Source organism: Castor canadensis, chromosome 1 (assembly GCF_047511655.1).
Source record: "Castor canadensis chromosome 1, mCasCan1.hap1v2, whole genome shotgun sequence".
Lineage (NCBI taxonomy): Eukaryota > Metazoa > Chordata > Mammalia > Rodentia > Castoridae > Castor > Castor canadensis.
Window position 1 is genome coordinate 172,161,540 of NC_133386.1, and position 26,364 is coordinate 172,187,903.

The following is a 26,364-nucleotide window of genomic DNA, read 5'->3' on the forward strand; positions in this document are numbered from 1 at the left end:
TCTGACAGAAATGAAAAGATTTGTGGGAAAGTTGGCACCATAATAAAAATTATAAACACATAGGGCCCCCTTAGGGGTAGGGCGATCAAGAAAGAATGAAGATTACCTAAACAGAATTGACTTTTGCAAATGGGCCTGGACTGAGTGCTTTCCTGGATTAAAGAAGAGTATGAACAGTAGACAAGGGTCATCCAAACAACCACAGAAAACATGGAACTTGTCCAGTCACTTAGGAGTTATGTGACCTTGTTCAGTCACATAACTGAACAAGTGGCTTGTTCCCGTTTTTCAGCAATAAACATCAAGGCTTAGTAAGGCTGATCCCAGCCTCACCAGGTTGCTGTGAGGATGAAACTTTTGAACATGCATAAGTGTTTACTGCTAACGCTCCCTACTACATTCCTGTCAGTACCATTTGTTCTGATTCCTGACTAAGGAATCCTTAATAGGTTCTGTTTTTACACATATACCCCATATCCTGTCCTCATCCATGCTTAATGAGGCAAGTCTGAGCTAATGAGGCTTTCTAAAATATCGCATAGGCTATCCAATGGCAGATGTTTTTATGAGCAAAATATTCGCTCAAAAGGAACCTTGTTCTGAAAGAACTGATTTGGATTGACAGTAATGAGTTAAGACATTAGCATAGATGCTCTCTTCCCTGTAGAGCTTCAGATCTGAGCCTTACATGTCTTTTCCCTGGGGTTCGGGCTGGCCATGTTTGAGGACTGCTTCCCTTGACGTTAGGGAGTCTGAAACAAACCTGTCACACCACTAAATCCTTGTTATTCCCTCCATATTACATTCCCCTAGTGTGGCCATAGTGGCAACATGTCATAAATCAGCAGGGTAGTCCCAGGGGCCAGCATTTTCTTACTGAGATTGTAAATTATTGTACAGAATGCACCTTCCCATAAAGCCAAAAAGCATTTCTCTTAATAAACTAAGAGATTAATTATTTTCTAAGCACCAATAGCCCTTTAAAGATGACCAGAAAAACACAGATATGAGCTGTTTTGGGTGTCATTAAATTTTCCTTTTTTGTGGGTCAAACAATTTGTAAAATGGAAAGAGATGTTTTTAAGGCTCTTTGCCAAGGAAGACCAGCTATAAAGTCCCCTGGAGTGTGCATTTGAGCCAGAGCCAGATGGACTGGAGAGAGGCAAGAGTCTACCTGTGGAGCACTCAGCTTACTGGGAAAAGCATGAGCAACCACTGTCAATGGCGAGTGCTAACCAAAGGCCAGAAAGTGAAGTGTTAGGTTAGGAAATATGGAATATAGGCTCCCCTCCTAACCCAATGTCTTGATCTCCAGGGCTAGCATAAGCATTAATCAGGACAAATAAAGTCTTTGTTCTATGACCACTTTTAAGGCCATTACTTCCCTGTACCTGTTTTGTTTTTAAATATTTTATTAGTATATAACAGTTAAACAGAGGGTTTCATTGTGACATTTCTTTATATACATATATTGTACCCTGGTTTGGTTCATCCCCTCCATTATCCTCCTTCTTCCCCCACTTCTCTCCTTAAAATGACAGTGACAGGTTTCAGTGTTCCATATTCACACATGTATAGAAAGTACCTCAATCATATTCACCCTCCTTTACCCTATTCATTTACCCGCCCCTCCCTTACTACCCTCCCCTTATTATAACCTGTTTTACATTCTTGTCCTTCATTGTTTAAGTGTCTGTTCATTGTTCAGTGGGGTTTTGCCTTGGTATTTTACCTGTAAATATATTATGCTTTAATCAGTCTAACCCACTCTATTACTCGTTTTTACTCTTTGCCCCCTACCCTATATTGTTCCATGCCCTGCACCTGTTTTTAAAACAAGTAACAAGGGCTGGGCATGGTAGCACACGCTTATAATTCCAGCTATTCAGGAGGCAGAGGTAGGAGGATCAGAGCTCAGGGCCAGCCTTAGCAAAAGGACTGGGGAGAGGTTCACATGGCAAAGTGCTTACCTAGCAAGTGTAAGACCCTGAGTTCAATCTCCAATTCCACAGTGTAATAAATCTCCACTCAGAAGCCCTAGCTTCCATATCAACGAATTCTCTTATTGAAAATGAGATTCCATGCAAAAGAAAGGGCAAATGTCCAGGGTCCAAGGTCACTACTCAAAGCTTCTGAGATTCAGCAAACAATCAAGGCCATAACCCCAAGTGCACAATGAGGATGGAGCCTCCACTAAGGGTTCTGAAGCCAAGTGATGCCCAGCAATTGTTGGACCCATTTATAAGTTAGAAGGACATGACATCGAGCTAAGAGGAAGGAATGGTTTCCCTGCTGCCCCAGGTGCATCGTATTCTCAGCTCTGTGCACTGTTTTCAAGGCCACTATCTATCCAGGACTGGCTGGCCCAAGTCTTCTTCACACAGCTGCATCATCTGTTCCAGCCTCCAGCCACTGTGAACCCCAGCCCTTGTTAGCCAAGGGTCCCACCAAGGTGCCCTTCCTCGGGCTGCTGTCTACTGCACAAACTCACCCAGGACTCAATCACTGTCTCTGTGCTCATGAACCAGCTGTGTCAGAACTCCCCAGGTTGTCTGTTAACGAATGTTATGCCCTGGGCTCCCCACCTAGAGCTGGCTTTGGGACTTTTATATTTTAAATATGTCCCCAAGTAATTCTGATGTGTTTGGAAATAAATATTTCAAAGAAAAAAAATCTCATCTGTAAATGATGAAATCAGGTATTACTTGGTTAGCCTTTGGAAACCATTTACTTTAGCTCCAATTTATTCAAGACCTTTGGGGTCTTAACACAATAATATGATTAATTTGAGACTTTCAGGCCAGGGACAAATGGTAGGACAGACACTTGGAGAGGAAGTAAGCCACAGGACTTTCTTAGTCCTGCCATAAAGTCACTCTGAGTCTGTCCCACGTGTCCCAACAGAAACACCAGTGTGCCAGTTTGGGATGGATTGCAGAACTCAGCATTGGAAGATACTGTCAATAAATAGATAAATACACATCCCAAGAGCAGAGACTATATTCAGGCTCATGAAGTAATCCACCCTTTATTTTTCCCAATCCATATGGGGATAGGTATTTTAGCTACCTGAAGAGTGATTGGTGTTGGAAGTTACTACAAGTAGATTAGAACTTTTCATCAGGCTAGAGTGGCAATCAGTTCATACCACCTCCAGGCTTGTTAACCCCCAGGGACTTCTTGTTGCAAGTAAATAAAACCCCAATCCATCAGGTGGCCTGCTGAGCTCTGGGAGCTCTGCCTCCTGCACCTCTCCACCTCCTTGGCCTTTCACCCCCTCTCACCAACCATCCACACTTTGGCCACTCCAGACTTTTGTTCTGATCCTCAAAAGTTTTTCTCTTGGCATTTCTTCCCCCTGGACTACTCTCTCCCCTCATTTCACAGTCTCCTCTTCTCTAGGGCTTCACCACATCACCTTTCCAAACAGCTCTGCCTGTCTCCTTACATCTGTTCATTTTCTATCCCACGGCCCTACTTCATTGTCTTTGTAGCACTTATTACTATGTGGACTCTTTTTTGAATTTCCCTTTCTCCTTTCACTAGAATGTAAGGACAGGAACCCTCTGTCTTAGTCATCATGATGTCATCAGTGACTAAAATCATTATTTGTACAGAATAGAATATTTATTGAGTGAAGGAACGGATGGGTTGAGTAAGATACTTGATACTTTGCTTGACTAAACTTTAATCAAGTTCCTCAAAATCTAGATCCATTTTTTCACTTCCTTATAAAATCTAGTTTTAGCAAAGAACTCTGCTGAGTGAGTTTATTGAGAATCAATATCTGATCAACCTTGATATCTGATCAGGTTCCTCATCTCCACCATCCCCCAGGTGATGTCTGATCATCTGGCCTATCTTCAACAAGAATTCTGTTAGGTTGGCTTAGCTAGACTCCCTCTCACTCTCGAAGTTACCTCTTAGAAATTTTCTCTGCACTGACCTTCCCTCCTGCTCGTTGGCTATAAATTAACAGTTGCCTAGCTGCACTTGGAGTTTAGTCCAATCTCTCTTACCCATTGCAAAATCCCATTGCACGGTCTCTATACCTTTCAAGATGGTCCTGAAGAAAGCCTTCCTTCCTTGCTTTAACAACTGTCATTGGGTAATTTTTTTGCTTTAGCAGAGTAGATGATGGGAGGGTTAACTAGTAGAAAGAATGGAAGGATAGACAGAAATTTTACCTCTTGCTTTATATTGGGACACAGAGAAAAGTTTTTCTTTCTATTTAAGTTTTTCAGATTTTGGAAAAAAAAGTTTTAAGTAACTTGCAAAAAAAGGAGGATATGAAAACTCACACCTACAATGAAGAGTTTTTCAGGCTTCTTAAAGAATTATTGCAGAGATACAGGGATGTAGATTGAACTGATGACAGTAATGGTGATAACAAAATAACCACATGATACCAATTCCTGTAAAGTGCTGAGGGAGGTCTCTAACCTGTAGGAAATGTTCCATGACTGGGGTTACAGCCCCACCTACTTCTCACAGCAACTCTATGATGTGGGTTTTACAATCACATTAATTTTACAGATTAGGATATTGGTGTTTAGATGTATCTAATTTGCCTGAGGTCACACAGCTTGTAAAAGGATTTAATCAAATCTGAACCCAGAAAGAAATTGAGTTAGGCATCATTTCCACACAGCTCCACTGAACAAGTCAACTTCCAGGTTTACTTTTATCATCTTTGGCAAATGGGCTAACAAAAACTACATTTTTGTGGGGTACTGGGGTTTGATCTCAGGGTCTTGTGTTTGCTACCACTTGAGCCATTGCCCTACCCTTTTTGCTTTAGTTCTTTTTCAAAAAACTGCCCAGGCTGGCTTGGACCTTGGTTCTCCTATTTAAGCTTCCCAAATAGCTGGGATGACAAGCACGTACCACCAGGGTCAGTACCTATTTTTGTCAGGTACTATTATTGTGAGTAAGTGAGCTAATGCAAAATAACTGGAATAATAATAAGCATATAGAAAGAATTTGGTAAGTTAGGTTTTTTTTTAATGGTACTGGGGGTTGAACTCAGGACTTCTTGCCTGCTAGGCAGATACTCTACCACTTTAGTTATTTTGGGACTAGGATCTTACATTTTTGCCTGGGCTGACCTGAACCATGCTCTTTCTTCTCTTAGTTATACTCCCTGTGTAGCTGGGGTGACAAATGTGAGCCACCAACCCTAGCTGTTGATTGATATGGGGTCTCTGCTAACTTGTTGCCCAGGCTGGCCTTGGACTGCGATCCTCCCAATCTCCACCTCCTAAGTAGCTGGGATTATTGGTTGTGAGCCATTGTGACCAGCTCTAGAATTTCATGAATCTTAGTTGCGATTTAACAATAACATTTTTTCCTTAATAATAAATGAGTTACTTCATTGCAATAATTGAAATAATGCTGAAATACATAGCAAGAATTTTATAATTTGAAGTTATGATTTAATACTGAGTTACAATTTTTATTATCTTCTCAATGTTATATTTAGCTATTATTATTATATTTATGACTACATAAAGAAGAGTAGAAAAGAACTCTGATCATTTCAGATGAGGGGAGCTAATGAGTGGCTGGACATTTACCCAGAATCTTCTCACACACATTCTTATCAAATGATGATGCTGATGAGGCAGCAAAAGAATGAAAGGAACATGTCTTATGTCATGTAACACCCTCCTGACCATCACCTAGATGGGGAAACCAAACAGCTGTCAGGAGTCACCTCTTAGGACTCATTCCTGTCTCTCATCTCCTGGGGCAGGAGTTTGGGTTTTAAAGAATGGGAAACCACTTGCTCCACACCCTCTTCCCCATTCCTGCAGAGAAGGGAGGCTGCACTTTATCCCACTGACTCATTCTGATTTCCCAGAAGATTCTTTTCCTATAAGGGCTTGGTAGAAACAATGCTGGATGCTGGTGTGTTTGGAGGAAGGAGTTTGCATACGTTATGCATGTTATTATCATCCTACTCAGAAACACACATTGTGTCTTAGAGCATGGATGTACATTCTGCTAGAAATTCTAGAAAACCAGGGCAGGTCTGCATGCTTATTGTGCAAGAGGCCTCTTCTGCTTTATGTATTATTATTATTTAAGCTCTCAAAAGACTGGGATGGATCTGAAGAAAAGCAGACAAGCAGGATCACCCCAGGGATCTGAAACAAACATGTGCGAAGCCTTCTGTTAAAGCTATGACAGATTTTGGACACTAGAAGGTTATGATTGCTGAAGGTGGCCTTCATCCTTGACGGAATAGACATTCACGCTACCTTGAGTTATCCTAGGCTTCAGAACCACTGATTATTAATGCATATAAGTACAGATAATACTCAAACAAGAAAAACAACCCACTTATAGACAAAGGATCTTATAAACTCCAATTTTTCTCCCTGGTTATATAATCCTAGGCCAACTTAACTCATCTCAGTTTCCTTTTCTTTTTCAGGGTTTTGGAGATTATATTTAATAGATATTAATCTTCTATCATGGTTCTTAGCAGGTTATAGGGAATCAGTAAATAATAGCTTTCATTATAATAATGATTATGATTATAAAAGAAGGGAGATTTAGTGTCTCTGCAACACACTTTTCTCTCCTGTAAAGCCAGAGGGTGACACCAGATTTCCAAGATCACTTATAAGTTCTAATATTCCCTACAACTTTATTTTTGTTTGCATTACCAAGCAACTAGTTCTTTTCTCTTCTGTATGAACCATGAGTGACCCAGGTCAAAAAAACTATTTTTGGACATCAAAATACTGGAGTGGTGGCTCTTCTACAATTCCTGGGTCATGTCACGTCTTTGTTACCTTAGGTTCATCTTATTGTCTCCATTTATTGTTCATCTTCAGTCTTATCAGTTGGTTTTCCAAGATTATTTCTTTTTCTTCCAATGTAGGGAAAAGCAGATTTTTTTTTATGTGATGAACTACTTTGGGTTTGGGGGCTCTGCAGTCCCAGTGACAACTATTTCAGGCCACTGTTGTTAACAAAAAAGCAGCCACAAGTATTATGAAAAAACAAGTGAGCATAGTTTGTTCTAGTAAGACTTTATGAGCACTGAGTGTGAATTTCATATATTTTCACATCCCACAGAATACTATTAATCTTTTGACTTTTTTCACCATTGTAGTGAACTGAACGTACATATGTGATCTCCTCCCCAAGTTATATGCTGAAATTCTGTCCCCCAATGTGATGAATGAGGAGGTGGGGCCTTTTGGAGGTGATTAGGTTATAAAGACGGAGCCCTGAAACTTCTCCCCAAATTCATATGTTGAAACTTTAATGTCCACTGCAGTCATATTGGGAGATGGGACACTGGAAAGTGAGTTTTCAAGAGTGGGATTAGTATTCTTATATATAAGGAACCTATTTATTTCTTCCACCACGTGAGGACACATAGAAAGAGTCATAATCTCCTCACTAACACCACATCTGCTAATGCCTTGATCTTGGACTTCCCAGTCTCCACAACTGTATACAATAAATTTCTGTTATTTATAATTACCCAGTCTAAGGTACTTTACGATAGTAGCTGGACTTAAAGGACACCCCAGAGAGTTCACATGCTCTTTTTTCTACCAGCTGAAGGTACAGTAAGAAGTTAGTCATCTACAAACCAGAAGACAGCCCTCACCAGAACAGAACCATACTGGCAACCTTGATCTCAGCCTTCCGCATTCCACAACTGTGAGAAACAAATTTCTGTTGTGCAAAAGTCACCTAGCCTGTGGTACTTTGTTACTGCAGCCTAAATAAAACATGTGTAAAACAATAAAACCTATTCACAGGACATACAAAGTAGGTGATGGACAAGATTTGGCCCTATGGCCATCATATCTGGAAGAAGCTCAAAGATTTCCATGGCTTTCTCAGCATCTTTCTAAAAAGTCATTTAATCAACTCGCACCCACTCTTTCCCACTGGGAAGGTTCTGAAATCTCCTGAGGAATGTAAGGTGTACTTCATCCCACCATGATGAAGTAAGAAGCCCACTTACCACATGATCATGATGACTAACTTCATTACAATCTCATTCAAAATATTGAAGAACTCCACCATCAGCTTGGCCTGCTCGCCCATCTTCCCCATGGCAATGCCAAAAGCGATGAAAAACCCGATCAGACCTGTTGGATGAATGACAGCACACAGAAGGACAAATTACTAAGCATGTGCTTCTTTTTCCCTTCTTTCTTACCATCCCCAATAAACAGAATAGCATTGTAATTGCTAGTGGCCCTATGAATGAATTAGGAATTAAAAGACAAAAGCATTATATTTCATGTGGAAATTATATTCCCTCTAGATAATTATGGTTTTCTTTAACATTTTCCACATGAACACATTAAACTTTTTAAATGTTAGTTCCTTGGAGTAATGAATTCATTTTCATTCCAAACTGAAAAGTGCTCTCTTCTCTCCTTCCTCACCTATAAACCATGTGTGAGCAGATCATGAAGATTATCATGAAGATGAACAAAGAAAGGCTTGTTGGGAGCTAAGAATTATACCATGCAAACTTTGGAGCCAATATTGCAACAACAGAGACCAACTAGTCTATAAAGTCTGTGTAGGATTGTGTCTAGATTATTTTGGTGTTTTCCTGAGTTAATGCATGGTTTGTATGTTTTAGTCTTAGAAAACCCTAAATGTAAAATTATTTTGCTATTGCTACATATCTAACATGAGAAGGAGGAAGAATGTTGAAAAGTCAAATGGAAAGTGACAAGAATTCTAAAACCAGTTGGAAAACCCCAATTTATCCATTCTTAAAAAATTTAACCTGCTATTGTATTCAAAAGGGTCATTATTCTTTTCATGGTCAAAATGGTTAGAATGCTTTCTTTTTTATCTTATTTGCATTTTTCAGGATCATAGAGGGTAGAATCTAGATTCTACTGTTAAATTTTGTAAGTTCCTCTAGCCTCTCTATCCTCTTCTCACTTCTCTTGACATCCTAGGCCCCACACCAGCCTCCAGGGTCAATGCTAACCCAAGGCAGAAAGGATTTGAGGAGCTCTGTTCCCATCCTCTTGGTGTCAGCATTAAGTTACACTAGGTCCTGGACCAAGTCCAACACCCAACTTTGGTTCTTACTTCTGTGTTAGCTTTTACTTCATCTCCTGTGCCTGAGGTCCTGGGAATCTTCCCTGGACTTCCCCAAGACTCAGCCTGGCTTTTCTCTCCAGGAGTTTCCCTTTCCATCATGTCAGTTAGGTGTTTCCACATTTCCCTTAGTATCTCACCTCAATCCATCCAGGGACTGGAGCATACCGTGTAGCTCACTGATGCCCTCAAGACTGCCTGGGGCTGTCTGGATTTCTGATTCCCAGTTACCACATGTTCCTTAATGCTGGTGCATCAGTCTCAATTCTTGGGACCCAAGTCTGACTACTTACATGGACTATAAATCAATGCTTGGCTATAGGACTTTGCTTGTCCACTTGGCTTTTTCTGATCCTGAAGTATGGGCTGTCTTCTTACCCCTCTCCCTCTGTCTTCTTCCCCACACATACCCTGTCTCAGTTTGGCGGGCCTAATTTCCAATCCCTCTCTATTATATCTAGTTTCTATTTCCAGTTATTCCTGGAGTTTTGACCTGTATTAAGTAAATTATAGCATTATAATTTGTTTCTTTTAGAGGGGAATTCTTTCTCTTTAAGCCTCTGACTTTAATCTTTTCCTAGTCACTAAAACCCTACGCTAAGCACATATCAACCCAGATTGTTTAACTTCCCTTTGCAGGATCTTCTCTCTCTTGGCAAAAAGAATCCAGCCCTTACACTCAGGATTGCTAATGTTTTTACTCTTGGCCAGAAGACTTGACAAGTGACTTCCCAAGTGAGTTACTGGCCCAGAAAACAAGGGCTTAATGAAGATTAGGTCCATGACAGAATGGATGGCTCTGCAGTAATGTATGAAATCAATTTCAGGCTATTCTCTAAAGTTCATGGAGAGCATTTCACTGGGTCTGGGGTGGAAAGTAATCAATCTGTGATTATCTGGCAAAAATAGCTAGTATTCCTTGGATAACGCCATTTGGAAATGTTAAGAAAATGCACAGTGTCTCAAGGTTCCAAAGAATTGGAAGGAAAACCTTTTTTCAGGGTCGCATGACACTGGCCATATGTATCAGTACAGACAGATTTTTAAAAGAGCAATTGGAGTTCATTTAAGCGACTTGGGTTAGGGTGATGCCTAAAATTGGTCCTAGAGGATTGTTTTTTTAAAGGACAGAAACTTGTCCTTTATATCTTCATTTATTGCAGTGCTTAATCCTCAGGACTTTCCAAAACAAAACAAAATAAAAAAAGCCACCATCTCTGCCTTTGGAAAATCATGGAAAGAACCTTTTTTCAGACATGACTGGTAAATGTGAAAGCTTCTCAACAGTCTAACTTCCCTTGGGTTCACACAGCCTTGAACTGCACTTGGATGGAAACCCATATTCAGCTTGTCAGTTCCCTCAGTAAACATTGCCTAATTGAAATTGTTCACTGGAACTGGGGTGTTTCACTTGAACAAAGCCCTCTTAGAGTTGGTTACTGCACTTGAGAGAGTGACAAGTGTGTTGAAACTCCCCAGCACAGCCAAAGGTCATGTGACTTTCTAGAATCCACCACAACTCTGGAAATAACCAGGAGAATCTGAATGATTCACTACAATGCCTTGACCCCAATTATTCACAACCTCAGCCTCCTCCAGAGTGTGGGGGGCACTTTGTCAAGGAGGATAGAGTCTTCAATCATGACCTACAGAAGGGAACGGGGTGGGGGGTAGTCCAGAAGGTCCCAAAAGGGTCATGGATAGCTGGGCAGTGGGAGAAAAGTGCTGTTTGTGGGTGGAAGCTGAGGGTATTTGCAAAATCCCCTTGTCAGAGGAGCCCTCCCACTTTCTCCTCTTTCCTTCCACCCCCACTCCCTGTCAACAATGTTTATTGATCCTCCATCACCTGGCAACCCAGTTAGCTTATCTCTTCCCTTACTCTCAGTTACCCAACCTGCCATGCCAAACAAAAAGAAACCTTTTCTGTCCCTGAGTGACTGGGCAACCCTGCTCTGTTTACCTCTTTCTCTCTGCAATCCAGATGGGTAAAGATCAGGGCCACTGAATTTAGTTCCAAACAAATAGGATGCCAATACATTCTGAATTTCAGACATAAAATGAATCATCTTTTAGTATCTGTAATCCATGCAATGTTTGGGACACACTTACACTAATAATTACTTATTGTTTATCTCAAATTCAAATCTAACTGGACACCCAGTATTTTTTCTGGCATTCAAACCAAAGAGACAAGAGCATTTAATCTCTTAAACTACAAAGGACAGGACCACTGAGCTCACCTGTTTCTGACTAGCTCTCACCCAAGTCCTTAGAAATCTTGCTTGGAAGATCTTGCATAGAAATCCAGATTCCCAGTTTCTCCCATCTTATGGACAAATGTCCTTCTTTCTTGTCTTGGAGATGGCATTTTAGTGGTGGGTGGGGGTTACGGAGGGGAATGAACCTCAATAAAATGGGTGAATAGGGAGTGAACTGAGAAAACTGGAGCCATCACATGAGAGAACCCTCTTGCACTGTGGGGTGTTTTCTGATTGAGCTCCACAGCTCTCCACCCACTTGAACGAGGATCACAGCTCATCTGAGTAGACCTCGTGGCATGCACTATTGTGTGCTAAATGCACATCTCATTTAATCCTCACAGAGGCCTACAAATCAGATGCAATTCCATCTCCATTTTACAACTGAAGCTCAGAAGTTGAGCAACTTATCCAACATCAGACAACCAGTGGGTAGTCCTCAAAGGCTCCAAACCCAGGTGTGTCCAGGTCTGTAGAGAAATCTAGGATAGAATGTCAAGAAGGCACCAGACTGGGGTTAGGGACTCACTGAAATCCTAGAAAGTTCAACAAGAAAGCCTCTTTGGCCCCCTACTCCAACACTTTCCAATACTGGTAGCTTTGCATTTGTTGAAATACTGTGGGAGCTTACAACCGGCACAATACTGGTACACAGGGTCAGCTAAAAAAATAATGCTTAAGAAATGAAAGAAATGGTTGTGTTTCACTTAATAAGATGCCAAGCTTACTTGACATGTAGACAGTCAAAGAATGTTCCCAATGGATGTCAGTCCCCTCCTGTTTTCCCATACCCAACCTCTGGTTTTCACCCTCTCACCTTCCTCTTCCATCTTCCCTCAGCTCTCAGTCCCAGTAACCCTGAAGTCTCTCCCTAGAGAGAGTCTCCTGCTCCCCCTAGGGGACAGCAGAGTTACTGGCTTTCTGATAAGGGAGTGAGGGAGGCTGAGGTGCTGAGAGAAGCCAGCTGATCTGTAGGAAAGACTGGCCTCAGTCAAGGGACAGAGGCGCTTCCCCCAGGATGATGAGCCCTAACAAGAAGTTTGCCTACCTAAGACATTCATCCCATCCTTGAACTCCAGGCCCTTCTTGATAACTATTTTAGTTTCCTCAGGAGCCTCGGTTGCAGTCTCGTTCAACAGAGAGATGACAGTGTTGGTTGCATTGACCTCCTCCGACTGAGGGGCCACCAGGACTTTCTTTGTCACTGTCTGAATCTGAGGGATTGAGGAAGAAAAGCACAAAGATGAGGTTTTCTCTAAAAGGCCACCACCAGCCTGGCCTGCTGTATGTTTTAAGGTCCTCCATATATTAAGTACAATTAAGAAATGCCAAAATGAGGTTATGAAAACTGGGGAATGTATAACAGAGTGACATCTCACTACATACACAGTGGGGTATTATTATCCTAGTCATAAGATAATTACAGAATTTATAAAATTAACCTGTGCTGTACTATAAGCAGTGTGGTCCAACAATGATTGACAAGCTTAAAACTGGGGATGGATATCTTTTTCTTTCATTCCCATAATACCTCAGGGAAAATGTCAAGCACCAAACTCAGATGTCCTCCAAAACTGTGAGATCGAGCTAGATGGTTTTCCCTTCCTGTCCAACAGACCCATCAGAAGCCAACCATTAGCCTGGACTCCCACAGGAGCCTGGCTCTGCTGGGAATCTCCATCTGGGCACCAGGGGTAACAGCTGCCAGCAGCCACCATAGCAGGAATGTGTGCTTGTATTTTGGATCCAAATGTAAGATGGGAAAATACCCACCCATCCGGCAAGCAGCCCTTGCCGGATGTTCCCCAAGCATCTTTGACAGTATTCCTCGACATTCATGACAGTGATCCTATTTTTAAAGGTGCTGGGCACCCTGCATACAGACTCCTGTGAAAACTCACATCCGAGCCTGAAAAACCTCCACCTCCAAGGGCATTAAAATAGAACTCATGCTGAATCTTAGAATATCAGTGCTGGCTCATACAAGTGGCAGATGGCTGAACCCTGAATAGAGATGGAAGAGGATACACGGAGAAGTCAAGTGACTTTCTGGATGTCATGGTTATTAGCAGAGCTGGGACATCAACTCAGATAGCCTGATTATCATTGAGTTCTTTCCACCACCCATGCTGTATGTTAAACTGTGCAGACTGAGTGCCCTGCAGCTGGGCTATTAATACCCTAACTGCCACATTGATCAAAAAAAAAAATAGAAAACCAGTCATCTCCCTGACTCAAACTCTCTTAGAATAAAATTCAAATCTGACCTTGGCTTGCCAGGAACTGCCTGAGCTGTGTTTTGCCTTCCTACACTCACTATGCTCTCTTCCCATACAAAGGCCTTACACCTGGCTCCCTTTTCTTGTCTGAACACATGCCAGTTTGTGCCTTTGCCCAGAAGACTGCCCCAACTTCTTCTCAGACTCAGCTCATTCTGATCCCCTATTTATTTTTTTGCACAAACATCTCCCCAGGTTACTACTCAGCCTATCATCCTTCCCGAGCCTCAGCATACCCATCGTCATGTCTAAGTCTCCTGCACGCTCACCTAATGTCTGTTTGGGGCTGGCTTCCTACCCTTGAATGCACATAAGCTCCAATGAAGATGGTCCCTCACCTCTTATTCCCTATGGCATCTTGTGGTAAGCAGAGAGCCAGCTGAGCGAACACATACAAATCGCTGACTTCTTAAGAAAGAAAGCTCCTGTGTGGTCTCTAGCACTGGGTTTTATTTTGGTTATCATTGACATAATAGTTGTACGTATTGATGGGAAAATGTGATGTTTTGACATATGTATATACGTGTATACATCCATCACCTCAAATATTCATCATTTCTTTGTAAAATGGCATTTAAAATCGGAGAACATAGCCCAACGCAGGGTAATCTGGGCTCAGGAGGGGTTGAGAACTATGGTTTAGAAGCAGCTGAGAACACAGACTTTTCTTCCAAGCTGACTTTCTCCTAAATTCATTCTTCTGAGTTTTCCTAGAAATGTCAAAAGGAGGCTCATCAACACCAGCTTAGGACCTTCCTAGAGCTAGTGAGAATGGGGAGGCATGCTCTAACCTCGGCTGGCCTTGGGGACAAAAACAGGCCAGTAGTGGAACCTAGAGAGGTGGCTCAATGACTCTACTCAAAAGAATTACCCATTTTTAAAAGTCATTAGTTTTTAAAAGTACATATGCATGCATGTGTTGGTAGGAATACACACTACAACCAACTTTTGTAGTGCCATTTTGCAATACCCAACAAATTGAGAGTCAGGATATTTTCACTTCTAGGAATTTATCCCTTGGAAATATACAATCATGAAAAAGAAAAAATAGCCCTATTAAATGAAAAAGCAGAGGACAGGGTGTGTGGGATTTAGTATCACTTAGGTTGAATCTTTTCAAAGGTCATGCACATGTGCATACGGGGCAAAGAAATTATATGAGAGGAAACAGAATTCTCAGGATGAGTGTCTACAGAGAGAGAAGAGAAGCTAATGTCACTTATATGCTTCTATACTGCTTAAATGTTTCATGGTCCACATGTATTGTTTCCACAATTTAAAAAATACCCAAGTTGCTGTTCAATCTTGGAGATGGATTAGAGATTCTGATTCCATAGGATAGTTATATATATATATATATATTTTAAAGAAAGCACCACATGTGGTTTGGCTATACTGCTAGGATTGAGAACCACTGGGTACTTCAAAGGGTTGCAAGCAATACTGGCAAAAATATGCCTATGGATGACTGAAAGACAGGAACAAAGGGAAAGGAAGAGATAAAAGGAAAAAGAAAATGAGGATCACAGAACAAAAAGATACTAAGTAAGCAGGGAAGAAAGAAAAGTTTATGAAAAAATCCCACATAATTTCAATCCTAAGAGTTTGCCCAAGACCACCTCATATAACCCCGGGGTCCAGACACAGATAATTAAATATTTTAAAAAATTGCTAGCCAGGCATGGTGGGTCAAGCCTGTAATCCTAGCTATTTGGGAAGCTGAGATCAGGAAGATCATGGACTGAGGCCAGCCCAGTCAAAAAAGTTTGCATGATCCCACCTCAACCAATGACTGGGTATGGTGGCATACACCTGTCATCCCAGCTACACAGAAGCACAAATAGGAGTATCACAATCCAGACTGACCAGACCAGGTAGCACCTGCCTAGCAAGCATGAGACCTTGAGTTCAAATCCCTATACTGCCAAAAGAAAGGAAGGAAGGGAGGAAGTGAGGGAGGGAAGGAGGGGTGAAGGCAGGTAGGCAGAAAGGAAGGAAAGGGAAGAGAAGGGAGGAAAGAAGAGAGGAAGGAAGGGAGGAAGAGAGAGAGGAAAGGAGGGAGGAAGGAAAGGAGGGAGGAAGGAAGGAAGGGAAGGAAGGAGGAAGGGAGGGAGAGAGGGAGGGAGGAAGGAAGGGAGGAAGGGAGGAAGGAAAGGAGGGAGGAAGGAAGGAAGGGAAGGAAGGAGGGTAGAAGGGAGGGAGGGAGGAAAAGAGAGAGGGAAAGAGGGATGAAGGGAGGGAGGAAGGGAGGAAGGGAGGGAGGAAGGAAGGGAAGGAAGGAGGGAGGAAGGGAGAGAGGGAGGAAAAGAGAGGGAAAGAGGGATGAAGGGAGGGAGGGAGGGAGGGAAACTGCCACTCAGGGCTGAAACAGTCCTTAAGTTATCACCTTGGTGACTTAGAAGATGGGAGAGAAGAAAGCACTGGTTACCTGTTGGAAACAGGCCTGGACCAGGTTTTCTGGGAAGAGATTTCGAATGAGATCCAGGAAGGCATCTAGGCTGGAAACTTCATCGTTCTTCTTCCCAGGCCCCAGCTGCTTCTTGAGTTTGGGGTTGCCGGGGTGGATGGCCAGGACCAGGATGACGCCCAGCACAGCGGCGATGATGGTTGTGGACATGTAATACACCATGGCTCGTGTGCCCAAGCGACCACTGGCTTTAGCATCCAGGCCTGACAGCCCTGGGTGAAAAGAAATCCAAAGGATACTCATTGCTCTGCTCATGACACATCTCTACATATCTGTAACCCTTAGCTTCCTATTAACCAATTGTATTAACGGCTAATTAGTCCTCCTACTACTAAATTTTTGATGAGTGATAATTCTATTTTCTAGGTTAGTTTTGAGATTCTTGAGTACTGGGGAGAGTTGGCAAACTCTCAGTTCTCAGTTGGCAAACTTTGGGTCCCAGCATGTTTGCCAGTCTGTGATAATGTGTTAAAAATAAAGTTGAAGAAGATGACCATGGTGGCTCACTCCTGCAATCCCAGCTACTCAGAGGTGGAGGTCAGGAGGATCTTGGTTTGAGGCCAACATAGGCAAAAAGTTATCATGACCCCATTTCAGCTAATAAGCGGCTGTGATGGCACATACCCGTCATCCCAGCCACACAAGGATCGCTGACCAGGTTGATCTGGGCATAAAAGTGAAACCCTATTCAAAAACAAGTAAAGCGAAATGGGCTATCTGCGGGCGTGGCTCAAGAGGTGCACTGCCTTCCAAGCAAGTATGAGGCCCTAAGTTTAAACTCCAGTACCACCAAAAAGAAAAGATAAAGAGATTCTGTCTTTAATTTTGAAATTACATCTTTTCCACATTCAAGGTCTGCAGGTTTCTTTTCTTTTATGAATTGGTGGTGCTGGTATTTAATATCTTTACTTAGGAAAATTTTAAAAACTGGTAGACCCAGAGCCAGCTCCAGATGCTTCTTGAATACATAGCCAATAACTGAAATGGAGAGTCAGAGCAAGGATTCAGCTTGGCTCTCTCATCTCTCCAAAGTGGAGATAAGGTCCCCAGCCCACGTGGGGATGGGAGAAGCCTTGTGCAAAGCAGCAGCCAGTGGTGCTGCTTCATCTGTACAAGGGAGGTTAGAGGAAACTCTGAGCCAGTCACAAAATCTCCAGCTTCCACTGGGGTTTCTCCAGTTGTATCTTCACCTTGTCTACTTCCTGGTTTCAGTTCCTACTTTTACTAAACAGGGAGACTGAGCCCCGTTCTGGGGATCTGCCCTTCCTGGCTCAGGGGAGGAAGTCATTGATGTGAACTTCTCTGAACTGAGCTGACCCACGTGTGACCTATTTCTCGCTATAATCTACGTCTAATTCTGGACAATGGAAGCCAGGTCTACTAGTGGGAAGGCCTAACATACAATCTGTTAGACAGGCATAGAGAACATTTTCTCTGGTTTGGAGAGAAGTATTTAAGGTAAAAGCACAGATTCATTCAGTCAGTGCTGAATGATGAGACCCGGATAGCCCCTGGGCACTTGGTCCTGAGCCCCAGTCTGCCTGGTCACCAGGTCTACTGGTCAACCAGTCTCTAGCTGGTCAGCAGCTGTGAGACTGGGGAGCAACCTGGCTTAGCATCTGAATCTGTGGGAGTGACTGCAGCCTTGCTTCGTTCATGAGGTGGTCAGTTCAGAGTGGCAATTACTTAAGGTCACCTTGCTCATTGGCACCTTGGTGTGGACCAAGGCCCAGCTTCTCATTCTTAGCTCAGAGCTAGTCACGAGCACCAATTTACACCCTATTTGAAAATATTATCGGATAAGAAGGAAATTACCATGTGAGCCAGTAGAAAGGAAAAAAAAAATCTCCCAAATAAAATCACTAATTCTTTTAGCCAAAAATAAGTAAGTATGGTCTCACATACAAATAAATGGTGCTCTTGTTCTGAAAAAAACCTCTGAGGGGTTTCATAGCTAACATTTCATTCATTTGTAATTCACACCTTCTTCTCTGTCCAACTAAATAATAAAGACAGTATACTTTTTTATTTATTATTTTCATCAGATTCTGAACAAATCTTAATTTAGAAAATTGAGAAAAGTATACATTAAAATGAAAATCATTAGTGCAGGCATGGGAGCATTCACTTGTAATTCCAGCTACTGGGGAGGCAGAGAAAGGGGGATCACCACCATTCCAGACCAGCTCAGGTAAAAGTTACCCATTTCAACCACCAAGCTGAGTAAGGTGGTACACATCTGTGGTCCTATCTGCTTAGGAGGTGGAGATAAAAGATGGTGGTTTAAGGTCCTATCCAAAAAACAAATCAAAAATGTAAAAGGACTGAAGGTGTAGGACTCAGAGTGTCACATGGTAGGATACTTGCCTAGAAAGCACAAGACCCTGAGTTCAAAAAGCCCTAGTACCACAAAAAATAAAGAAGTTAAAACCATCTCTTTTCACATGTGACTGTGTTTTATTTTCATCTCTTCTTGTCAGAGAAAGATAGGTCGACTAACACATGATAAGCATTTCTTTGAAGGTTGAGTGTTCTCATTTAGAGATAGGAAAACCAAAGCTTTGAAATGAAATGACACAGAAGGTCACATTCACTCTCTCAACCAAAGTAAAATTCTTCAGTCAGCCCCAAGTCAGGGCAGGGCATGACCCACTGCAGCCAGCACCAGGTGGTGGACTTACCTGTGATCAAGCTGGAGATGATGAGAGGGAGGATGAGCATCTTCAGCATCCTCATAAGTATGTCCCCTGGGAAGGCTATCAGCATGACCACGTCAGGGTGGATGGGGGATGCCAATCTCAGAAGCCCTCCACATACTGCCCCCAGGATGACACCTAGGAAGAAGGGCAAACGGGGGAGGGTGGATCTGGATTTAGTTTTTACCTGAAACAAGTGAACAGCTATAGGGACTTAGCACAGGTACCAACCTTTCCCATCCTTCTCCCTCACTAGATGATAACACATCAAATAACATTAGGTAAGTGAAGCCAATGTTGACTAGCAAGAGAACTTTTTGTAACTCTACCTGTTCTAACAGGCAGCACCAGGAGAGTCATGGACAGCCTCCCAAGGCTCTATGGGATGGGGGAGACTTCACGCTAACATCTTTGAAGACATCAACTATGTGTAGAGTCAGAGATTTTCAGTAGAAACAACTCATAATACTCCCAGCCCAGGTCTGGCCCCATGGCATGGCATTAAATCTGTGTCTTCTTTGTAAACTAAATTATTTGACCAAACTACTGCAGGTTCTTAACCTGCCTTGCTTCTATTTTTTTGACTTCCAATAATTTCCCCATGGCCCACCTTCCAGAGTTTCCCTTACTTCTAGGTTCTTTTACATAATCCTTAGACTTGCAGATTTTACAGGAGAGACTTTTAAGGAAGGGTTCTAAAAATCTGTAATTTGGGGGGAACCGAATTGAGCAGACAATGTGGCAGGTGCCTTTTACTTTACAGACTCTCAGATCCCACGTGGAAAACTTCAAATCTCTGAGAATGAGTGGCCTACAAAAATAACCACTGCGGAAGCCACAAGGCTTCGTAGCACCACTGACTGTTGGGGGGAGGAGTTCCCAGGCATGTGGGCTGTGCAGATCCTAGGAATGTGGAGAGAGTGATGGGGCTGAAAGCCTGATCTTTTTCTTGTTTGTTTTTTACTCCTCTAGGTGAAAGTCCTATGATGCATGAGATCTGCTGTCGTGGAAGGCAGCCCTTGGAAAACCCAACCATACTGTGGTTTCCTGTGACTGAGTGAGCTGAGCACAAGCAACTACAAGGCCTGAACCTTGTCCAATGGCATCCACGATGAGTAGAGTAAAGGGGAGGCCACAGAACTGAGGGTAGGTGGGGATGGGGAGGGTGGGATTGACTGGGAGGATAAGTTGTCATTGTTTCTCTGTGTAGTCTTTGCTAGAGCAGAGCAAGGGAGAGACTGCAAAGAGAAATGGTGTGGTTGTCATTAGAAGAAAGTGCAATTGACCCAGTTTTCAATAAACTCTAAGGCTGAGGTGTCATCAGTTCACACAAGCACAGGCTGAGGCCATACACAAGAGAGTAAGTCCTGCAAGATGAAGCTGGAGCAGATCTAGGTGTCAGAACTGGCCTCCTCCACACTGGCCTCATTAGCTGATGTGCCCAGTGAACCAAGGTCAGTGGCATGTCTGGTGAATGTCAGACCTTGGGAGTCCTGTTAGTGGGGTTGGAAATCTGCATGCTAACACCCTCACAGGAAATGTGTACACATAAAACTTGAGGATCCTGGATTTCAAGGAAGGAGAACTGGTGGCTAGAGTAAGTGAGGGAGCAGATTATACCACTGAGGCAATAATGTCTGGGCCAGGAGGGCCTCTGGCAGAGCATACATCCTCTTTTCCTCAGAGGGAGGGCTGGTTGCGACACCAGCTCCCCCACAAGCCAGGAGAAGAGTGGTGAGGTGGCATCAGGCACTTACCAAACACTGTCAGCGAGAGCAGGAGGTTCTTTCCCAGTTTGTCACACAAGCGCAGGCCTAGGTGTTGGTGCTTCGGCTCCTCTGAGCTGAGGTGGCTGTCGTGCATGCGCACTTCCACCTGCTTGGGCATATTGTTGGCACTGCAACAGAAGTGAAGGCAATGGTTAGAGACAGTGAGCACTTCCCTGTACAGCTACAGGGGCTCCCCTGTCACAAGAGTGACTCAGGACATGCTGAAATCCAGTTTGCCCATAAGCAGGACAGTAGGACACAGAGGACACCTACATGCCAGATGCTTTTATTTCCATTACTCTGGACCCTCACAGTAAAGAGAGGTGCACCACAAGCAGTGTCAGTGTTCCCCCAGAGTCACCCCCCATGCTAATTCTGGGTGTGGTGTTAAGTACCTTTAAAAGTCAGCCTCATTTTACAGAGACTAACAGGCCTGAGATTGTGAAGCTGTAAGAAATAAAGATTCATATGCAGATGTGATTGGCTCCAAACCCTGAGCTCTTTAATTCTCTAACAACTGCAAAAAGGTGACATTTTTAGGAAAAGTCACAGCCTGAGTTATGCCCTACTAAAAACATCTCTGAGCTCAAGCCTTCTACGTCATGAACACAAAAAAATCACTAAACTGACAACCCAAGTTTTACCTCTCTTTTGCAAAAGTCACAAAACTGACAACCCAAGCCTTATCTCTCTTTTGCAAAAGATAGTTTATCCAGCTAAAAGAAAGTCCAATTTATTGTGGCTTTTAAAATGTCACTGTTATTATCAGGATTCTGCTAAATGGCACAGGAGTCAATACCACTCTGGGTCAAAGAAGTAGGGTTTTAAGGAACATTTTGATCACTGTCCTCAGCCCCTTTCTGGATACCCGCTCCCCTTCCAGATGAACACAAGCTGTCTTGCACAATAGAGGCCTGGCTGGGGAAGTGGGGACACTGCTCCTTTGCCAGTTTCATCATTTCCCAAGCCAATAAGTTCCTACCATTAAACTTAGGCATCAACACAGGAAGGCCAGATTTTTACTGTGATAGATTTAGCACATTTTTACAGCTTCCTTTTACAATCACCATCATTTGATAAAGGAAAAATATACTTTTAACACTGTGAAGGATAAGCCACTGTCTCTGGATAGATGACAGGACACCAGATATTAATGCTTACCCAGATATTCTCACCACACACTGGATGGTCCTTCATCTGGGACCAATGCATATCTGTAGACCCGTGGTTTGGAATCACTGGTCATACTGGGAAGAGTATGGGCTTCAGGGTGAGATAGCTGTGCGGTGTGTGGAAAGAAGGGCCTGGTGCCTATCTCATGAAAACTAAACAAGTGCAAGCCAGTGTGGTACTTGGATAGGGCTCCTCTCCAGAGAACGTGGAGAAGAGACAGTACTGATGGAGTTCATGCAGGGGAACCTCCCCAGTTGCGCTACCATCTCAACAAGACACCAAGAACATAGTTCCCAGTGCGAGACCCAAATACAATGGCTTACACTTTCATAACAGGCTACTTATGTACTTGTAAAAAATATTTCAAGATCAGGAATACTATTGCATAGTTTGGTAGAATACTTAGGTGAACACACTGATCAAAATATAAGCTTCTCATGTCCCTTAATGACCTAAATTTCTACTTCTACAGTTAATTTTTTATTGATTATTTTTTAATTATTGTCCCGGGAGTATATTGTGGCATTTAAGTAAGTTCTTACAATATATTAAATATATCATAGCTAAATTCACCCCCTCCATCATTTTCCTTTATCCTCCCTCCCCCCATTCCTGGAATAGTTTCAACAGGTCTCATTTTTCCATTTTCATGCACGAGTACACAGTATTTCCATCATATTCATCCTCCCACACACTTTCCCCACACCCTTCCCTCTCCCACTGCCACCAAACCCCCGACAGGACATGTTCTGCCTTCCTCCAATTTTGTCAAAGAAAAAGATATTTTTTATTTGTTTAAGATAGCTATTCAGGGAGTTTCATTGTGACATTTCCATGTATATTTGTATCATGACCCAAATTGGTTCATCTCCTCTATTTTTCTCCTTTCTACCTTAGTCCCCTTCTTATGATGATTCTGATAGGCTTAAAAATTCTATATGCATTCTTAGATAGGAATTACATCAACCATATTCACCTTCTTAACTTCCTTTTTTTACCCTCCCTCTTGTATGTGACCTCCCCTTAGCGTGGCCTGCTTTTCGTAATATTACTTGTATTTGTATTAGGTCTCATACAGTTAACTTTTGAGTCAGCCTCTGATTTCCTAAGATCTCTGGCCACTAATGACACTCAGACCACTTAAAAAAGAAAATAGGCAAAAATCCTCAACAAAATAATGGCAAACCGAATTCAACAACACATCAAAAAGATTATTCACCACGACCAAGTAGGCTGCATCCCAGGGATGCAGGAGTGGTTCAACATACGAAAATCAATAAACGTAATAAACCACATTAACAGAAGCAAAGACAAAAACCACTTGATCATCTCAATAGATGCAGAAAAAGCCTTTGATAAGATCCAACATCATTTCATGATAAAAGCTCTAAGAAAACTAGGAATAGAAGGAAAGTACCTCAACATTATAAAAGCTATATATGACAAACCTACAGCCAGCATTATACTTAATGGAGAAAAACTGAAACCATTCCCTCTAAAATCAGGAACCAGACAAGGATGCCCACTATCTCCACTCCTATTCAACATAGTACTGGAATTCCTAGCCAGAGCAATTAGGCAAGAAGAAGGAATAAAAGGAATACAAATAGGTAAAGAAACTGTCAAAATATCCCTATTTGCAGACGACATGATCCTATACCTTAAAGACCCAAAAAACTCTACTCAGAAACTTCTAGATGTCATCAATAGCTATAGCAAGGTAGCAGGATATAAAATCAACATAGAAAAATCATTAGCATTTCTATACACTAACAATGAGCAAATGGAAAAAGAATGTATGAAAACAATTCCATTTACAATAGCCTCAAACAAAATCAAATACCTAGGTGTAAACCTAACAAAAGATGTGAAAGACCTCTACAAGGAAAACTACACACTTCTGAAGAAAGAGATTGAGGAAGACTATAGAAAGTGGAGAGATCTCCCATGCTCATGGATTGGTAGAATCAACATAGTAAAAATGTCAATACTCCCAAAAGTAATCTACATGTTTAATGCAATTCCCATCAAAATTCCAATGACATTCATTAAAGAGATCAAAAAATCTACCGTGAAATTTATATGGAAACACAAGAGGCCACGAATAGCCAAGGCAATACTCAGTCAAAAGAACAATGCTGGAGGTATCACAATACCTGACTTCAAACTATATTACAAAGCAACAACAATAAAAACAGCATGGTACTGGCACAAAAACAGACATGAAGACCAGTGGAACAGAATAGAGGACCCGGATATGAAGCCACACAACTATAACCAACTTGTCTTTGACAAAGGATCTAAAAATATACGATGGAGAAATAGCAGCCTCTTCAACAAAAACTGCTGGGAAAACTGGTTAGCAGTCTGCAAAAAACTGAAACTAGATCCATGTATATCACCCTATACCAAGATTAACTCAAAATGGATCAAGGATCTTAATATCAGACCACAAACTCTAAAGTTGATACAGGAAAGAGTAGGAAATACTCTGGAGTTAGTAGGTATAGGTAAGAACTTTCTCAACGAAACCCCAGCAGCACAGCAACTAAGAGATAGCATAGATAAATGGGACCTCATAAAGCTAGAAAGCTTCTGTTCATCAAAAGAAATGGTCTCTAAACTGAAGAGAACACCCACAGAGTGGGAGAAAATATTTGCCAGCTATACATCAGACAAAGGACTGATAACCAGAATATATAGGGAACTTAAAAAACTAAATTCTCCCAAAACTAATGAACCAATAAAGAAATGGGCAAGTGAACTAAACAGAACCTTCTCAAAAGAAGAAATTCAAATGGCGAGAAAACACATGAAAAAATGCTCACCATCTCTAGCAATAAAGGAAATGCAAATTAAAACCACACTAAGATTCCACCTCACCCCTGTTAGAATAGCATCATCAGCAACATGACCAACAACAGGTGTTGGCGAGGATGTGGGGAAAAAGGAACCCTCTTACACTGTTAGTGGGAATGTAAACTAGTACAACCACTCTGGAAAAAAATTTGGAGGCTACTTAAAAAGCTAGACATTGACCTACCATTTGATCCAGCAATACCACTCTTGGGGATATACCCAAAAGACTGTGACACAGGTTACTCCAGAGGCACCTGCACATCCATGTTTATTGCGGCACTATTCACAATAGCCAAGTTATGGAAACAGCCAAGATGCCCCACCACTGACGAATGGATTAAGAAAATGTGGTATCTATACACAAGGGAATTTTATGCAGCCATGAAGAAGAACGAAATGTTATCATTCGCTGGTAAATGGATGGAATTGGAGAACATCATTCTGAGTGAGGTTAGCCTGGCCCAAAAGACCAAAAATCGTATGTTCTCCCTCATATGTGGACATTAGATCAAGGGCAAACACAACAAGGGGATTGGACTATGAGCACATGATAAAAGCGAGAGCACACAAGGGAGGGGTGAGGATAGGTAAGACACCTAAAAAACTAGCTAGCATTTGTTGCCCTTAATGCAGAGAAACTAAAGCAGATACCTTAAAAGCAAGTGAGGCCAATAGGAAAAGGGGACCAGGAACTAGAGAAAAGGTTAGATCAAAAAGAATTAACCTAGAAGGTAACACACACGCACAGGAAATCAATGTGAGTCAATGCCCTGTATAGCTATCCTTATCTCAACCAGCAAAAACCCTTGTTCCTTCCTATTATTGCTATACTCTCTCTACAACAAAATTAGAAATAAGGGCAAAATAGTTTCTGCTGGGTATTGAGGGGTGGGGGGAGAGGGAGGGGGTGGAGTGGGTGGTAAGGGAGGGGGTGGGGGCAGGGGGGAGAAATGACCCAAGCCTTGTATGCACATATGAATAATAAAAGAAGAAAAAAAACAAAATAGGCAGAGCCATTCACAGGCTGTAGATGAGGCCCCTCTCACCAGAGAACGATGAATACCTCTTCCTCCCATTGCCAAGACAGCACAGCAGGAGAAAATAACCAAAATGATCTTTCTAACATGGATATACCATATTTCTATGTTTACATTAGGATCTTTTTCCATTTGTAAATATTTCTCCACCAGTACTATGATATGAAACTCTTAAACCAGGAAGTGGCCAACATAGAATGGAGGTGGAATGTGTTCTGAAGAAGTGACTGCATCCCTTAGCCAGCCATTGGCAAATCTCTCCCATCCCTTGAAAATGTTAATCTCCTTGCCTTCTGCTTCATTTGCATTCCTTCTGCCATCAAAATTAGAACCAGGCACATGGTTGGTTTTAAAGTGAGACTAGCAAGACTTTAAAGCAAACATTGTGGCAGGATCCATATGATGTAATAAAAGCTCCAGGCATCAAAACAGCCAAATATTAGCTTAACATACACACCCAATCCAGAGACACGGCTGGATGCCTGTTGCACACATTGCTTAGCCGTGTACAAAATGGCTGCATGCTTCATGCATGCTGGCTGTCTAGGCCATGACAAAGTGTCCCCGAAGTCCTGAATCAAAACAGCCACATCAAAGTGGCAGCATCAAAATGTCATGAGCCCACAAGTTTTTATTAAGAGAATCCCTGTGACTTGCCCTCTTAGAATTAAACAGATGCTCCCTGCTTCTAACACTTCCTGACATGTGCATAGAAAATAATTTT

At 42.2% G+C, this 26,364-nt stretch overlaps 1 protein-coding gene across 3 annotated transcripts in view; it reads right to left on the reverse strand.

Moving 5' to 3' along the window:
• Nucleotides 1–26,364, reverse strand: part of Slc1a2 (solute carrier family 1 member 2) — a 144,924-nt gene that overhangs the window by 39,144 nt on the left and 79,416 nt on the right. For all 3 annotated transcript variants that reach the window (XM_074044485.1, XM_074044480.1, XM_074044491.1), the window contains 5 exons: nucleotides 20,560–20,699; nucleotides 18,788–18,940; nucleotides 16,068–16,318; nucleotides 12,409–12,574; nucleotides 7,997–8,123 (listed from right to left, as the gene is read on the reverse strand). In XM_074044485.1, the coding sequence (XP_073900586.1) occupies nucleotides 7,997–8,123; nucleotides 12,409–12,574; nucleotides 16,068–16,318; nucleotides 18,788–18,940; nucleotides 20,560–20,689 (827 nt within the window). In that variant the 5' untranslated portion in view covers nucleotides 20,690–20,699. The remainder of the gene's footprint in view (nucleotides 1–7,996; nucleotides 8,124–12,408; nucleotides 12,575–16,067; nucleotides 16,319–18,787; nucleotides 18,941–20,559; nucleotides 20,700–26,364) is intronic.